The 18,788-nt window shown below is 43.1% G+C and overlaps 1 protein-coding gene across 1 annotated transcript in view; it reads right to left on the reverse strand.

The window, feature by feature from the left end:
• Positions 1–18,788, reverse strand: part of LOC126484260 (zwei Ig domain protein zig-8-like) — a 442,308-nt gene that overhangs the window by 130,857 nt on the left and 292,663 nt on the right. Inside the window, exon 4 of the mRNA XM_050107679.1 lies at positions 6,379–6,558. Within this exon, the coding sequence (XP_049963636.1) occupies positions 6,379–6,558 (180 nt within the window). The remainder of the gene's footprint in view (positions 1–6,378; positions 6,559–18,788) is intronic.

An 18,788-nucleotide genomic window follows, 5' to 3' on the forward strand; every position in this document is an offset into this window, starting at 1 on the left:
CCTCAGCATCATTCGACTTCATTCGACTACATTCCATTATCCTCGTTTTGTTTTTGTTGATGTTCATCTTATACCCTCCTCTCAAGACACCGTCCATTCCGTTCAACTGCTCTTCCAAGTCCTTTGCTGTCTCAGACAGAATTACAAGGTCATCGGCGAACCTCAAAGTTTTTATTTCTTCTCCATGTATTTAAATAACTACTCCGAACTTTTCTTGTGTTTCCTTTATTGCTTGCTCAATACACAGAGTGAATAACATCAGGGATAGGCTACAACCCTGTCTCACTCCCTTCCCAACCATTGCTTCCCTTTCATACCCCTCGACTATTGTAACTGCAATATGCTTCCTGTGCAAATTGTAAATAGCCTTTCGCTCCTTGTATTTTACCCCTGCCACCTTCATAATTTGAAAGAGAGTATTCCAATCAACATTGTCAAAAGCTTTCTATAAGTCTACAAATGCTAGAAATGTAGGTTTGCCTTTCCTTAATCTATTTTCCAAGATAAGTCGTAAGGTCAGTATTGCCTCACGCGTTCCAACTTTTCTACGCAATCCAAACTGATCTTCCCCGAGGTCGGCTTCTATTAGTTTTTCCATTCGTCTGTAAAGAATTCACATTGGTATTTTGCAGCTGTGAACTGATAGTTCGGTAATTTTCACATCTGCCAACATCTGCTTTCTTTGGGATTGGAATTAATATATTCTTCTTGAAGTCTGTGAGTATTTCCCCTGTCTCATACATCCTGCTCACCAGATGGTAGAGTTTTGTCAGGACTGGCTCTCCCAAGGCTGTCAGTAGTTCTAATGGAATGTTGTCTACTTTGGGGACCTTGTTTCTACTCAGGTCTTTCAGTGCTCTTTCAAACTCTTCATGCAGTATCATATCTCTCATTTCGTCTTCATCTACTTCCTCTTCCATTTCCGTAATATTGTCCTCAAGTACATCGCCCTTGTATAGACCATCTATATACTCCTTCCACCTGTCTGCTTTCCCTTCTTTGCTTAGAACTGGGTTTCCTTCAATGCTCCTGATATACATGCAAGTGGTTCTCCTTTCTCCAAAGGTCTCTTTAATTTTCCTGTAGGCGGTATCTGTCTTACCCCTAGTGAGATAAGCCTCTACATCCTTACATTTGTCCTCTAGCCATCCCTGCTTAGCCATTTTGAACTTCCTGTCGATATCATTTTTGAGACATTTGTGTTCCTTTTTGCCTGTTTCATTTACTGCATTTTTATATTTTCTCCTTTCATCGATGCAATTCAATATTTCTTCTGTTACCCAAGGGTTTCTACTAGCCCTCGTCTTTTTACCTATTTGATCCTCTGCTGCCTTCACTATATCATCCCTCAATGCTACCCATTCTTCTTCTACTGTATTTCTTTTCCCCATTCCTGTCAATTGTTCCCTTTTCCTCTCCCTGAAACTCTGTACAACCTCTGGTTCTTTCAGTTTATCCAGGTCCCATCTCCTTAAATTCCTACTTTATTGCAGTTTCTTCAGTTTTAATCTACAGTTCATAAGCAATAAATTGGGTCAGAGTCCACATCTGCCCCTGGAAATATCTTACAATTTAAAACCTTGTTCCTAAATCTCCGTTTTACCATTATATAATCTATCTGATACGTTTTAGTATCTCCAGGGTTCTTCCATGTATACAACCTTCTTTCATGATTCTTAAACCAAGTGTTAGCTATGATTAAGTTATGCTCTGCGCTAAATTGTACCAGGCGGCTTCCTCTTTCATTTCTTAGTCCCAATCCATATTCACCTACTATGTTTCCTTCTCTGCCTTTTCCTACTCTTGAATTCCAGACACCCATGACAATTAAATTTTCATCTCCCTTCACTACCTGAATAATTTCTTTTACCTCATCATACATTTCATTAATTTCTTCGTCATCTGCAGAGCTAGTTGGGATATAAACTTGTACTACTGTAGTAGGCATGGGCTTCGTGTCTATCTTGGCTACAATAATTCGTTCACTATGCTGTTTGTAGTAGCTTACCCGTACTCCTATTTTTTAGTTATTATTAAACCTACTGCTGCGTTACCCCTATTTGATTTTGTATGTATAACCCTGTATTCACCTGACCAAAAGTCTTGTTCCTCCTGCCACCGAACTTCACCAATTCCCACTATATCAAACTTTAACCTATCCATTTCCCTTTTTAAATTTTCTAACCTACCTGCCCGATTAAGGGGTCTGACATTCCACGCTCCGATCCGTAGAACACCAGTTTTCTTTCTCCTGATAACGACATCTTCTTGAGTAGTCCCCGCCCGGAGATCCGAATGGGGGACTATCTTACCTCCGGAATATTTTACCCAAGAGGACGCCATCGTCATTTAATCATACAGTAAAGCTGCATGCCCTCGGGAAAAATTATGGCTGTAGTTTCCCCTTGCTTTAGATTTTACTAGTCTTTCATATGTAGATTTCGGCTATAAATAGCTCTCTTCAGTGCTAAAATACAAGGAAATTACAGGATCAGAATTAATTTGCTTTACACAAAACGATAAATAAAACGCCGTGTTATCCAAGAGCAGCTATCCATTCTGTCAGTCCGTTGAAAACCAACAGTTGCTTACTTCATTCCATAAATTTTCATAGTAATTACATACCCCACGTCCGTAACTTACCACGTCCAGTAATCTAGCGCACGTAAATTATTGTCGTAACAAATAAGTCACCTCCAGTAAACCTTTCCAAATTAACATATATGAGTATCAAGGAAATAAAACTTTCTTTACTCCTCGTTATTTCGTAACGTACCGCGTTGTCATCATCACGTGGCAATCTTCTGTTGCCTCACGAACACCCAAACGGTTACGTAGTCATTGCCCTCCGCGTTATCGGTCATATAATGGACAGACAGTACGCATTGGGCAGGCGACCGTATTAATTGGAACGACAGGCACACAGACAGCACTCAGTCGCAATGCCATTAAATTTTATTGCTCTGTCAAATCTAGATTTCGGCTATAAATAGACATTTTAAATGCTAAAACACAAGTAGACTACAGAATCAGAATTAATTTACTTTACATAGGACGAGAAGTAAAACAACATGTTATCCGACAGCAACCACCCATTCTAGTCAACTTACCATTTGAGTTACAATCCAACAAACTCGCGGCAGTAGGTGTCAGCTGTCAGCAGGTGATCTTACTGGCGTGTGGGCACAAGGAGGCTGTGGCGGTAGTTTACAGCAAGTACAGCAACCTCAGATTACGCCATGTAATGCAAGTAACGCTCTGTATGTTACAAATTAACTAACGGAGTTTCATTTCTATACAGTAGCTTAAAACCCTTTTTTTTAATATCTAAAATCAGCAAACTTACTTGCATTTCACTTTAAATATTCAACTTACAACGTGTTTGTTCATATTTTAGTGGTGAAATGATCAAGCAAAACCTATGCGAAGTACTATTAAGAGGTTAATACAACTGCCTCACCCAAAACTGTTACATCACTTCAGAAGTAAAAAATAAAAAATTAAGAAGATTTTGTTGAAGATCGTCTTCCAAAACAAAGTTACATATCACTTTTAAATCCACCAAAGGCTAAAACCTAGCGTTTTCACTCATATCATAGTCGTTAAGCGATACGCTACATATTTAATATAAACGAAATACGAAAGACCCTCTTTGATTTTTATTTCTGAAGTAATGTAACAAATTTCTGTAAGACAGTTGTGTGAACCTGTTAATGACACTTTGCATAGATTTTGGTGGATGTTTTCAGCACTAAGGTATGATGAGCAAGCACGTTGTAAGTTGATGTTTCTTGAATATTTCAGAGTGATATGCAAATATGTTTGTTGATTTTAGATATTGAGAAAAGGGCTCTAAACTAGTGTATTGAAATGAAACTCTGTTAGTAAATTTGTAACTAGGTGGCGTAAACTAAGCCTGGTGTACTTGCTGTAAACTATCGCCTCAGTCCCTTTGTGCCTGTACACCAGTAAGATCGCATGCTGACACGTGTTGCCGCGAGTTTGTTGGACTATAACTCAAATGGCATATTGACGAGAACGAACAGCTGGTGTTGGATAGAACAGTATTTTAGATACTGCTATGTGTAAAGTGAATTAATTATGATGCTGTAATTTCCTTGTATTTTAGCACTGAAGATGGTTATGTAAGGCCGAAATCTAGATTTGAAAGAATAAAAAAATCTAATGGGATTGCGACTGATGGCTGTGTGCCTGTCCTTCCCTATAGTCTACGGTCGCTGTGCACGAGAGTTCCTTACGGAGTTAAATCTGGTTAAACGTGTTAATTAATTTTTCTATTATTTCAATTAGTTTTGTTATGCCCTCTTTGAGCTGAGCAAATTCGAAATAACTATAAAATACAGGATTACTACTTGTTTTACACTTCTCTCCAGTAATGGGTCAAATTTCTTCGGAGACGACAGCCTCATCGAAAATTACATTCACTAGGCATACGCTATGACGCTCATATTACGCTATTAACTGATTAGTAACGGGGGAAAATTTTAACACGTCAGCGGTATGGGTTTTTACGATGTTGCTACCACCATTCCCTCCCAACACCCCACAAAAGTTTTCGACTACACATAATTTTTCCATTAACCGAACTTTTATGGTCTTCGTTGACTGAATTACAAGAGGAAAATTTAAAATGGTGTACACTGTATGTTATCATTGAGCTGTACATAATTTCTGATTTTTCAGTCTCTGAACTTCTAGGTGACAGTGGCTACTTACGTACTAGGTACATTTATTTTGGAAAATTGAGGGGGAATTAATGGTTGTATTTCAACAAGTGGTTTCACGTGAAAGACAATCTCAAGTGAGCAGAACAATTACAGATCCATACGGCACCTTGTAATAATTCCAGTTCCGCAGGAAGCAGTTGCTGACAGATGTGAAAATTATCAAAATACCCGTTTAATAAGTAATGGTTGCGAAATACTAACACAATTTTTTAAGAAAAGAATAGAAAAACTGGTAGCCGACCTCGGGCGAGATCGGATTCTGGACAAATGTAGAAAGACGCGAGGCGATACTGAACTTACTACTTACCTTAGACGATAGGTTAAGGAAAAGCAAACCTACGTTTATAGAGTTAGAGAAAGCTTTTGAAAATCTTCACTAGAATACTCTATTTGAAATTCTGAAGGCAGAAGGGGTAAAATACAGGGAGCAAAAGGCTATTCACAATTTGTGCAGAAACCAGGAGCAGCAGATTACTGTTTAATGTCCCGTCGACAACGAGGTCATTAGAGACGAAGCACAAGCTCGGATTAGCGAAGGATTGGGGAGGAAGTCGGCCGTGCCGTTTCAAAGGAACCACCCCGGCATTTGCCTGAAACGATTTAGGAAAATCACAGAAACCAGACGGCAGTAACGAGATTCGAGGGGCATCAAAGGGAAGCAGTGGTTGAGAAGGGGGTGAGATAGGTTTGTAGCCTGTCCCCAATCTTATCCAGTCTGTATACTGAGCAAGCAAGAGTGAAGAAAACAAAAGAAAAATTTGGAGCAGGAATTGAAGTCCAGAGAGAAGAAATAAAATCTTTCAGATTTTCGGATGACGTTGTAATTCTGTCAGAGACAGAAAAGGAGTTGGAAGAGTAGTTAAGGGAATTGATATTGACTTGAAAGAAGGATATAAGATCATCAACAAAAGAAAAACAAGGATAATGCATTGTAGTAGAATTAAATTAGGTGACGCTGAGGAAATCAGATTAGGAAACGAGATACCTAAAGTAGTAAATGAGTTTCTGTATTTTGGCAGCAAAATAACTGATGATGGTCGAAGTATGGAGTCGACTGGCAATGGCAATGAAAGCATTTCTGAAGAACAGGAATTTGTTAACATCGAACATAGATTTATGGGCCAGGAAATCGTTTCTAAATGTTTTCGTCTGGAGTGCATCCATGTATGGATGTGATACATAAACGTTAAATAGTTTAGACAAGAAGGGAATACAGACTTCTGAAATATTGCATTACAGAAGAATATTGAAGATTAGATGGGTAGATTAACTAATGGGAAAGTACCGAATGAAATCAGGGAGACAAGAAATTAGCGGCACAACTTGAGCAAAAGAAGGAGTCCGGTGATAGCACACGTTCTGAAATGTCAATGGTGGAGAAGGGGGGGGGGGGGGGGTGGAGGTAAAAATCGTAGAGGAAGACCGAGAGATGAATACAGTAAACAGATTTAGAGGGATGCAGGTAGCAGTACAATTCGGAGATGGAGAGGACGCGAGGGCTAGGGTAGCACGGAGAGCTGCAACCAACCAGTCTTCAGACTGAAGAGCACAACAAAAACAACGGCACCTCTATGTGCACCTCTGGTAGAGAGAGCACAGCGCCTGCGGCAGGTAGCGTGCATGTACTGACCGGCGTTCTCAAAGTGGTCGTGGTCGAAGTCGTCGAAGCCGTCGAGCAGCCAGGAGTCGTTGAGCGGCCAGAAGAGGTCCCGCAGGTCGGACAGCCCGTCGTCGAGCGCCGCGGCCACCAGCAGCGCCGCCGCCCCGGAGCTCGCGTTCTGCCCGCCGCCGCCGCCGCCGCCATCCTCCTCTGCAACACGCCGCGCGCCGGCCGCTCACTGTATCCGCAGAAGTCCTCTGACAGAGTTACTGCTCCGGTAACTAGTGTCACGCGTTTCATCTATATCTTCGTCTACATTTCTACTCCGTAAGCTACATCACGGCAAGAAGCAGGGGGGGGGGGGGGGTTCTTTGACTACCACCGCCATATTCGACCTTTCCTCTTACAGGCACCAATGCTTCACGAGAAGAACGAATTTTGTGCGTAGACTCGTATTTACGCAGTTTCACCTCCGTGGTATTTTCTTGAGCTGTAATCAGGAGGAAGCAGTACACTTATAAGCCAAAACATTATGACCACTGCCCACTGCGATTCTGGATATCCCTGGTGGCATCAGACGGAAACGAAAGTATGTCTGCGGAGCAGGCACGGACGGTGGATCACCCTGGAGCAGATATGGGCTGCAAGTGGGGAAGACCTTTGAGGTAAGTGACTTTGACAAAAGGCAGGTTGTTAATACGTGCTGACCGGTGTGACCGAGCGGTTCTGGGCGTTGCAGTCTGGATCCGCGCCACCGGCACGGTCGCAGGTTCGAATCCTGCCTCGGGCATTGGTGTGTGTGATGTCCTTAGGTTAGTTAGGTTTAAGTAGTTCTAAGTTCTAGGGGACTGATGATCTCAGAAGTTAAGTCCCATAGTGTTCAGAGCCATTTGAACCATTTTTTTTTTTATTTTTTTTTTTTATTACGCAGAGCCTGTGAACGAGTATGTCGAAAACGGAGAAGCTGGTGGAATGCTCACGTGCTACTGTCGTGAGGGTCTACGGAACCAGGTACGACGGCGAAACTACCACTAGGCGCTAAATGATCAGACGCCCACATCTCTTCACAGAACGTCGGGTTAGGAGGCTTGTACGCTCTGTAAAGTAGGAGACATGATGATATATGGCATCTCTGCCGAGAGAGCACAATGCTGGTGCACGCACATGTGTTTCAGAGTAGACCGTTCATCGTACATTGTTTAACATGCAAGTCCACAGGAGACCACCCCAACGTGTTCACATGTCGACGCAACGACATCGCCGGTTACGACTGCAGTGGGCACAGGATCATCCGGATTCGACCTTCGATCAATGGAAACTGTCGACTCTTTGCGTTAATCACATTTTTGCTGCACTAGGTTGCTGCTCGTCTCCACAAAAGCCGTCATCGAGGTGAACGGCGGCTGAAGCGTGCAGCACGCCACGGACACAACCTGATGGCAGCAGTGTTGTGCTATGGGAGACATTCTCCTGCGCTTGCATCGGACCTGTGGTAGAAGTCGAAGACACGCTGGGAGCTGCGAAACCATCTTCAACTCTACGTGCTTGACCTCTTCCCCAACGGCGATGTCATCTTTCTCTGTGTGCGTCTCGGAGCCAGAAGCGTGCTACAGCGGATTGAGGAGCATTATACTGAACTCACTTCGGCCTCTTGGCGACCAATCGACAGCGACCCACATGAGTTCCGTCTGCGTCGCTATCGGGCGCCATCAAATCAGTGGCCAGTTATCTACGTGTATTCCATGACCTATGTGTAAACATCTAATGCCACATACCTCCAAAACGCTACCATCGAACTGTCGGATCCATGATACCCAGAATAACTGATTTATTTCATTGTAAAGCCGAAAAAACAAGATCTATATCTACATCTACACTCCTGGAAATTGAAATAAGAACACCGTGAATTCATTGTCCCAGGAAGGGGAAACTTTATTGACACATTCCTGGGGTCAGATACATCACATGATCACACTGACAGAACCAAAGGCACATAGACACAGGCAACAGAGCATGCACAATGTCGGCATTAGTACAGTGTATATCCACCTTTCGCAGATATGCAGGCTGCTATTCTCCCATGGAGACGATCGTAGAGATGCTGGATGTAGTCCTGTGGAACGGCTTGCCATGCCATTTCCACCTGGCGCCTCAGTTGGACCAGCGTTCGTGCTGGACGTCCAAACCGCGTGAGACGACGCTTCATCCAGTCCCAAACATGCTCAATGGAGGACAGATCCGGAGGTCTTGCTGGCCAGGGTAGTTGACTTACACCTTCTAGAGCACGTTGGGTGGCAAGGGTTACATGCGGACGTGCATTGTCCTGTTGGAACAGCAAGTTCCCTTGCCGGTCTAGGAATGGTAGGACGATGGGTTCGATGACGGTTTGGATGTACCGTGCACTATTCAGTGTCCCCTCGACGATCACCAGTGGTGTACGGCCAGTGTAGGAGATCGCTCCCCACACCATGATGCCGGGTGTTGGCCCTGTGTGCCTCGGTTGTATGCAGTCCTGATTGTGGCGCTCACCTGCACGGCGCCAAACACGCATACGACCATCATTGGCACCAAGGCAGAAGCGACTCTCATCGCTGAAGACGACACGTCTCCATTCGTCCCTCCATTCACGCCTGTCGCGGCACCACTGGAGGTGGACTGTACGATGTTGGGGCGTGAGCGGAAGACGGCCTAACGGTGTGCGGGACCGTAGCCCAGCTTCATGGAGACGGTTGCGAATGGTCCTCGCCGATACCCCAGGACCAACAGTGTCCCTAATTTGCTGGGAAGTGGCGGTGCGGTCCCCTACGGCACTGCGTAGGATCCTATGGTCTTGGCGTGCATCCGTGCGTCGCTGCGGTCCGGTCCCAGGTCGATGGGCACGTGCACCTTCCGCCGACCACTGGCGACAACATCGATGTACTGTGGAGACCTCACGCCCCACGTGTTGAGCAATTCGGCGGTACGTCCACCCGGCCTCCCGCATGCCCACTATACGCCCTCGCTCAAAGTCCGTCAACTGCACATACGGTTCACGTCCACGCTGTCGCGGCATGCTACCAGTGTTAAAGACTGCGATGGAGCTCCGTATGCCACGGCAAACTGGCTGACACTGACGGCGGCGGTGCACAAATGCTGCGCAGCTAGCGCCATTCGACGGCCAACACCGCGGTTCCTGGTGTGTCCGCTGTGCCGTGCGTGTGATCATTGCTTGTACAGCCCTCTCGCAGTGTCCGGAGCAAGTATGGTGGGTCTGACACACCGGTGTCAATGTGTTCTTTTTTCCATTTCCAGGAGTGTACATTTATACTCCGCAAGCCACCCAAAGGTGTGTGGCGGAGGGCATTTTACGTGCCACTGTCATTACCTCCCCTGTTACGGAGGGTGGTCATAACGCTTTAGCTCTTCACCGTACATTTTTTGACTCTTTCTAAGAACTCCAACAGTAAACCACACCGTGATGCAGAGTAAATCTCTTGCAGCGTCTGCCACTTCAGTTGCCTGTCTATCTTCGTGACGGTTCTACGATTACTTATTCGTAGATGGAGAAATTGCGAAGGATATACTACGTTCGAGTTCTGCCTTCGGACTCAAGACCACAACAACAACACTAATGAACGTGGAAATAAACACGCTACTCTTTAGATTTTCGCTATTTCTTCTATCAGTCCTATCTAACATGGATCTCAGTTTGACGAACACCATTCGAATATCGGCGAAACAATTGTTTTGCAAGCAGCCCGTTTTGAAGATAGACCACACTTCCTAAGGATTTTCTAGTGAATCTCAGTCCGACATCTGCTTATTTGTGATTAGATTCACGTGGTCGATGCACTTCCAGTCACTCCATAGACATACGCCTAGATAATTTATGTAAGTGACTGCTTGTTAAGATTGTTCTTCAATCGAATAATTATTCAATATTTAAAACAACCCTCATTTACTCTTCAGTCTCTTTCGAACATTTTGAAATACATCACATGTTTCGATTTCTCTGGAGGATATTACGATCTCTGTTCTTGCGTCAGCAACCCGTAGTGTCTGTGTTCAGAACGTCATGTCAGTTTACAATCGTACATTAAAAATTAGTCTTTCTGTTCCTTTGCTGGGAGTACGTCACATCTGCATAGGTTCAGGGCCAACTTTCAATCCCTGCTTCAGGTGTCGATCCTCTCGACGCCTTCCTGCATTTGCTGCTACTCCTCTGTAAGTAACTCCATCGCACGCGTTTTCCATTTTTACATAAAAGTCTCAGGAAGCTACTTCATTCTCCAAATTCAAATATTAATTTTCAGTTAATGTAGCCCCATTTGTTTCTCAGTATCGTTCTAAAGACTTTACGACGTCGTCCTTCCTGTGAAAAAAACACAGTAATAGGGGATTGCTTGCAATGACTACTTAAAAGCTCCCCCATGCCCATATACACACACACAAGAATGCACAAAGAAACGATTTAGGATATATTGTATCAAGAGGCTGTACCGTTTAGAAAATGTATTCACCGAAAATTAAAGCCATGATTCCAGTGATTTAGTAATAATAATTACTATTACAATTAATATTATTAATGTTGTGTGTTGGAAAATCTGCTATTCGTATTTGCTGTTACTGATTTTAACAATACAGGTCCAATGATAGTACTGGAAGAGAATTATGTCAACACTATTCCATAACAAACGGAATGAGGCTCGTTTTTCATTCTTATTTTAAGAGACCACTGTATTCATAAGAAATTGTTGTACACTCCGACAGAGATCTTAGTCACAGCACTAATTCCCAAAAAATAAATTATACCTCATTTCTTTCTTAACCAACACTTGCAGCCAATTGAGCAATTTGTGACGTAAAAATCCAATACTATCCGTAAATTTAGAATCACGACTCCCCGTAAAACAACACAAAACTATTTAATCTGTGGGAGGTCATATCAAGATCAAGTTGAATTAACTTCTTAATAAAGTAGATGTTTACTAGATGGGGATCTTGGGATTTTGAATAACTTACTGTTGGTTCAATTCGAAATTGAACACGTATATAGATTGTAGTTCTTCAGCATGTGAATTATTTATAGTATATTTTTGCCACTACATTCATTTAGTGATTAGAGTAGCATGTAAGTAAGCATGAATGTATTAGGAAAATCGTTGCAGGAAACTCTGTTCCGTGCTCTTACAATAACAAAAATGCATCTTTTTCACTAGCAACGAATATTTTATTGGTCCTCACGGTACAGCCGTCATCACTACACGTTAACAGATGTGCAACTTCACCGTTCAGACTTCTAAATGGAGATCACACGAACTTTCATTATTTTCTAGATGATAAATCCATGTGTCGACCACCATATTCCATGACTAATATTATATTTACGAATTACCATTTGAGTTGGACCAAGGACATACTTAATTCACGCTCTTGAAAGCTATACTGTAGCGCGTGAGGAAGACGCAGATGCTGAGTCTAAGAGGAGCTTCTACTGGGAAGAGAGGGCTTACTCCTTCCATACAGGACGCAAGTAACCTCACAGTCAGAGATACCTTGCAGCATGTAGATACTGCTTCAGTAAGTATAGGTTCCCAGTAAACGCTGTGCCACAGAGTGCCAACATTCTGTTTGGAGACAAGGACATACAAAGCTGGGAGTTCTCCAGAGTAGGTAGGCAACTGGCATTCTGGATCAATGTTCACTTTGACCGTTGGGTTGCCTACATGGAGGACCAGGGGCAGACTCAACTACAGTTCAGGCGACCTCCACTTGTCAGTGCTGCATCTGGAAACCACCTTGCACTCTTATTAGGTATCAGACACCAAAAACACCCAATTTTAACCTCTGACCAACTTCCCTTCTTAGCCTCCACCCTGTTCTCACCACTAAGCCATGCTCCTCTCCCCTCTATTCCACCTTCTAGCCCTTCCCTCTCAACAAGTAATAGAATCGTAATTTACCGGCGATTAAAATGAAACATCCACTCAAGAACTACCCAAAAGTCACCATCTTGTTCTATGTAACCAGCATGGCACCAAATCGTGACTGTGTTTCGATCTTTGTACCACAGGAGCATAGCTTTTAAAAGTTGTCTGCATTATATATCAAAATGCGTAGATATTTGTATATTCGGTATACTATCACCCATTAAAATTAAACAAACGGGTTATGTTTCGCAGCTGATAGAAATACAAACTAATGAGGAAGGCAGTAGCGTTTACCAGTATGGTAGAAAAGCTCTGTAAATACGTTTACCTTTTCATAGGTGATATATATCAATATTTTCAGCATTTTTAATACAGCAAAAGCATATTAATAATGGAGTGATTGGCGAAATCTTCAACGTGCTGTGTCACTTTCAAAAATCACCTAAAACATTCTTTTAGCTTCGTAAACACTGTGATAAACATGGCGACTGCCTAGAGAAAGTTCTACTTACAGGAAAGTTTGATCTCTGATCACAATTGAAAATTTGGACTTAATACCAAAGTAAGTTACCACTTAAAATTGTCTCTATTACCTGTCAAAACAACTTAAGTTTTCCTCTGTAACAATACGAACCACAGTTGGCTCGCTCATTCGCACCTCATTGATCTGACTTACAGGTTATATTTATTAAGAGCAATAATTCGATCTTTGTACACAACTATCAAGAAACGAAATATTGTATGTATTACTTACCAAAATTTGTACAGATTCGTTCTATAACAGTGCAATATACACACAGATTAAAATTGTGTGCCGGACCGACACTCGAACTCGGGACCTTTGCCTCTCGAGGAAAAGTGCTCTACCAAATTCATTTTAATTCTTCGTTGTTTCCTTTTGTAAATTATATTTGTTATTTTGTATTTCCTTTATATCACATCGAAAATAAATGTACCTAGCGCCGGATCGTGCACTAAGTAAACAAAACAAATATCTCGGTACTTTCCTACACCGAGGTAATATATATTAGAAACGAAAAATGTGCTTCGTACACGATGCAGAAGGGTGTGTCGCTACTCTCCTTACGCTTCATCACCCAGGTATGTCTTCACTCATGTCGTATGTTAGTCCACTGATAATCGGACACGTTCTTCTCAGCTCAAAAATGGGTATCTTCTCCTACCGGTTGATGATCCAGCTGCGTGGAAGTTCTCGTAGGGCACTCCCTAAGTAATTAGAAAAACATATTTTCTATATTTTGTGTTTCGTACAATCTTGCGATGACTTTCTTGTAGATAGTCCCAAACGTCCAGTACATTTTTAGGTCCATCGTGAAATAAATATTTTACGGCATGCCCACGGATCCACGTGACTGCGTTGGTTTTTGTGTGCGGGAAATATTGTTCATCCGGAAATAGTAGAAGCCGAGGTGTTATGTTTTCCGGAATCAGTCGTAGAAGCCGGCCGCTGTGACCGAGCGGTTCTAGGCGCTTCAGTCCGGAACCACGCTACAGCTACGGTCGCCAGGTACGAATCCTGCCTCGCGCATGGACATGTGTGATGTCCTTTGGTTAGTTAGGTTTAAGTAGTTCTAAGTCTAGCGGACTGATGACCTCAGATGTTAAGTTCCATAGTGCTTAGAGCCTTTTGAACCATTCAGTCGTAGAAAACAAGACATAATTTGTAGCACCAAGCTGCCAGTATGTAAGTGCTACAAGCTCAAAGAGGATATCAACTACTGGGTAGTAATTTATACTAATTTTTAAAGCTGAAAGAAGGCAGAACTGAGATAGTATTTTAACACCACATACTGACATTGTGGGTACGTGCCATAACATGATAGACAGTATCAGCTACCGAGTATTAATTTTATACTAATTTTACTAGCTTTCCAGTGACTGACATGGTGAAAATCTGTACACATAATACTGCAGCCCCTCACATCCGCTGATGAGGGAGGGGAGGGGTGGGAGGAAGCTACATGTGTGATCTTAGGGGGCAGTGCTAAGATGTGTAACTGTGGTGTTTGAACACCATTTGAATTCTGTATCGTTTCAGCTATCTGGAAACTAATATTACTTACTACTCGGTAACAGGTACTCCCTAGCAAGTTATGACACACGCACGTGGTGGAATACTGTCTTTGTGGTATACCATGTTAGCTAATATAAAATTGGAATACAGTAGCTGATGTATTCTATAAAATTATGATTAACAAATACTGCCAGATTCTGGTGTTAACATGCTTATATCTGCACTTGCATGTGGATGCATTCTGCAGAGCGTCATAATTTTCCCAAGTTAATGTAATGGTTGAAATGGCTCTGAGCACTATGGGACTTAGCATCTATGGTCATCAGTCCCCTAGAACTTAGAACTACTTAAACCTAACTAGCCTAAGGACATCACACAACACCCAGCCATCACGAGGCAGAGAAAATCCCTGACCCCGCCGGGAATCGAACCCGGGAACCCGGGCGTGGGAAGCGAGAACGCTACCGCACGACCACGAGATGCGGGCAAGTTAACGTAAATGCACCTTGTTTTCTTACACAGGGTGTTACAAAAAGGTACGGCCAAACTTTCAGGAAACATTCCTCACGCACAAATAAAGAAAAGATGTTATGTGGACATGTGTCCGGAAACGCTTTATTTCCATGTTAGAGCTCATTTTAGTTTCGTCAGTATGTACTGTACTTCCTCGATTCACCACCCGTTGGCCCAATTGAAGGAAGGTAATGTTGACTTCGGTGCTTGTGTTGACATGCGACTCATTGCTCTACAATACTAGCATCAAACACATCGGTGCGTAGCATCAACAGGTCAGTGTCCATCACGAACGTGGTTTTGCAGTCAGTGCAATGTTTTCAAATGCGGAGTTGGCAGATGCCCATTTGATGTATGGATTAGCACGGGGCAATAGCCGTGGCGCGGTACGTCTGTATCGAGACAGATTTCCAGAACGAAGGTGTCCCTACAGGAAGACGTTCGAAGCAATTGATCGGCGTCTTAGGGAGCACGGAAGATTCCAGCCTATGACTCGTGACTGGGGAAGTCCTAGAACGACGAGGACACCTGCAATGGTCGAGGCAATTCTTCGTGCAGTTGACGATAGCCCTAATGTCAGCGTCAGAGAAGTTGCTTCGGTACTAGGTAACGTTGACCACGTCACTGTATGGAGAGTGCTACAGGAGAACCAGTTGTTTCCATACCATGTACAGTGTGTGCAGGCACTATCAGCAGCTGATTGGCCTCCACGGGTACACTTCTGCGAATGGTTCATCCAACAATGTGTCAATCCTCATTTCAGTGCAAATGTTCTCTTTACGGATGAGGCTTCAACAACAAATTCGGTGACCGATGGATTGGTAGAGGCGGAACAATTCCATGGCCTCCACGCTCTACTGACCTCAACCCTCTTGACTATCATTTATGGGGGCATTTGAAAGCTCTTGTCTGCGCAACCCCGGTACCAAATGTAGAGACTCTTCGTGCTCGTATTGTGGACGGCTGTGATACAATACGCCAGTCTCCAGGGCTGCATCAGCACATCAGGGATTCCATGCGACAGAGGGTGGATGCATGTATCCTCGCTAACGAAGGACATTTTGAACATTTCCTGTAACAAAGTGTTTGAAGTCACGCTGGTACGTTCTGTTGCTGTGTGTTTCCATTCCATGATTAATGTGATTTGAAGAGAAGTAATAAAATGAGCTCTAACATGGAAAGTAAGCGTTTCCGGACACATGTCCACATAACATATTTTCTTTCTTTGTGTGTGAGGAATGTTTCCTGAAAGTTTGGCCGTACCTTTCTGTAACACCCTGTAGAGGTCGAGGACTATACAACCTCTTATCATGCTACATTCTTCCGACTCAACACAAATGCATGTGTAATCCATTTCCTGCTTTCTCAGTCCAGGACACTCTTCGTGAAATATAGACATTGCTGAGTTATAACTCATTCCTACGAATAATGTTAGTCTGCAGGTCTTAAGAAAAGAAACAACGCACTGGTAGTCACTGAAACCTCTGAAAGCTCGAAAATAGAAACGAAAGCTATATAAGTCAATAAAATCAATTATATTTTTGTAGTATACAACATATTGCATAATCTCCTTACCCCACCAAGCGTTCCCCGGTCAGGTGATGAAGTTCGGTTTTGTATCACCAATAATAGAGCCTCGGTCAGGCCAAGGAATAACTAATTCTCAACTACTGCTGCCTTGCGTGCTTAACATGTTATTGTAGCCTTGGGTTTTTAAACTGTTATAGAACAATATAAAGGCAATGCAGACCTAGATAACGTACTGTGTCACTTAGTTTGAGAGTCCACAGTCGTTGTTTGGGTGGCTCTTAATTTGTAAGTATCGTCAATATCTTTACGTATTTTAATATATACTATATACAATTTACGTGTTGGAATAACAACGAGGCACTTAATTTAAGGGTCTGTAGTGCCTTGCACCAGGTCGGGCACCAAGATTGAACTCTTCTCACTGTCAGGTGTACTTTAACCTTCATGTTAGATCGATAGTGCCAATAAGGGAGCCATTTGTATAGAACAACTTAGACATGGAGCCAGGACGATGATATTTAATTTTGGCAGTCGATTGCGCCTTGCGTGAAGTGGGGTATGAAGATCGCTATTAACTTTTTATCAAGTTGGAGTTTCAGATAACAAGGTACAAATCTCTCAAATCTCTCTCTCTCTCTCTCTCTCTCTCTGTGTGTGTGTGTGTGTGTGTGTGTGTGTGTGCGCGCGCGCGTGCGTGTGCACTCTGCTGAAGAAACTGTGTTATGTGTCTATGAATGCTGACAAGATATCGAACTCTGGGGTACATAGTGACTGGCTGTTTCGTTCCAATATGTGGTAAAATACTCGTTGCAAGTGGGAGATGTAAATGTGTATGTTCAGGCTTAGAAGCCCTCGGCCTATTTCAAAGAAAGTGGTGCGCATTAAGAAGAAGTAATGCTTTTTTTTTTTTTTTGTTCCGTTATAGAACAAATCCTGAAATATTTTAATAGATAGTGTGGACAATACTACGTGCTACATTTCTTCGGAACAGATATCTAAACATATTCATATTTTGGTGCTACGCAGGATGCAGGATACACATGAGAAGGTCATGGCTCTGGGCTACATCATGGTTGGCAGTTTCATTTTAATGGCTGGTTAAATACTATTCTACGATGGTAGAAGGGGGTAGGGGTATGACGGAAGGTAGGGGGAGGCGTATGGCTTATGACAGCTTGTGGGGGAGGGGAAGGGTGGTGACTGGAGATCGGCCTTCCACGGTTTTGGCGCCAGACATCGAATTGGTAGAGCAAGATGGCCACAGACTGCAGCACCACCAAGCGGAGGCTGCCGCACCTCGTCGTAATTGAGACCGACACTGCTGCTGCATGCAGGCAACCTGATTGTCAAATGTCGAAATTTTCCCAGAATGCACTTTCCATCACCCTCTAATTCAACTGCGAAAACAATTATGGTGCGCCAAGAAGCACTTAACGGCATTTACATGTGGACAGACTGAAAAAAGGTAATATCAACAAATCTCTAGAAACTAATTGGTTTTACGGATATTTCAAACTCCTCCACAAATAATTTAGAAATTACGGATGATATTTGCTACCTGTAGCAACCTCGCCAGTTTTTCCCTAAAACTTTTTATCCAGTAAATGCAAGTTGCAAGAAGCACGTAACGACACAATTCCAAAAGTATTCATGTCCACTATTTCATTAATCAAAATCTACGATTTTTCAAATGGACATGCGTGAACTGTAAGACAGCATCAAAGCTTGCAAGCAGATCCAAGGGAAGACACGTTTAAAGTATTTAAACGCTGAATAGATTCCCTGAGCTGGAGATTTAACTATCACATTTGCCGACAAAGAACATCCCCAAGATATTTCGACAAGAGGTAGACTAGTGCACTAAATTATTAACAATGGGACGTAATGGCATACCTTCCCCTTGAGTTTGAACTAACCACGAAATCTCAGGAGGAACAGCAGAACCAGGCCAGTTCCTTTACTTCATCTTTAAGACACTGAGCTCTTTTGCAAGAGTGAATGTGGTGTCCATTTTATCATTTCAATATGTTTGTTTTCACCCTTCACTAAGCCTAATCACTACGTAAAGGATCCATTTTACCAGCGTAGGAAGTTTGTGGAATCAGTGCGTGGTCTGCAGGGCCTGTGATACTGTTCGTTACGTAAACCCATCCACCACGGCAAGGTGATATCACATCGGATGGGAAAAATAGGTTTTGGGAATGAAATTTTCCCTCTACAGCGGAGTGTGCGCTGATATGAAACTTCCTGGCAGATTAAAACAGTGTGCCAGACCGAGACTGCTTGGGTAGCTCAGTTAGTGGAGCACTTGCCCGCGAAAGGCAAAGGTCCCGAGTTCGAGTCTCGGTCCGGCACACACGCTTGCACGCTTGCACACCACCACTCTTCTCCTCCTACATTGCTGTGACTACTGGCTCCACTGACGTCGAATCAATTCGTTTCCTGCCTCAACG

Source organism: Schistocerca serialis, chromosome 6 (genome assembly GCF_023864345.2).
Source record: "Schistocerca serialis cubense isolate TAMUIC-IGC-003099 chromosome 6, iqSchSeri2.2, whole genome shotgun sequence".
Classification (NCBI taxonomy): Eukaryota; Metazoa; Arthropoda; class Insecta; order Orthoptera; family Acrididae; genus Schistocerca; species Schistocerca serialis.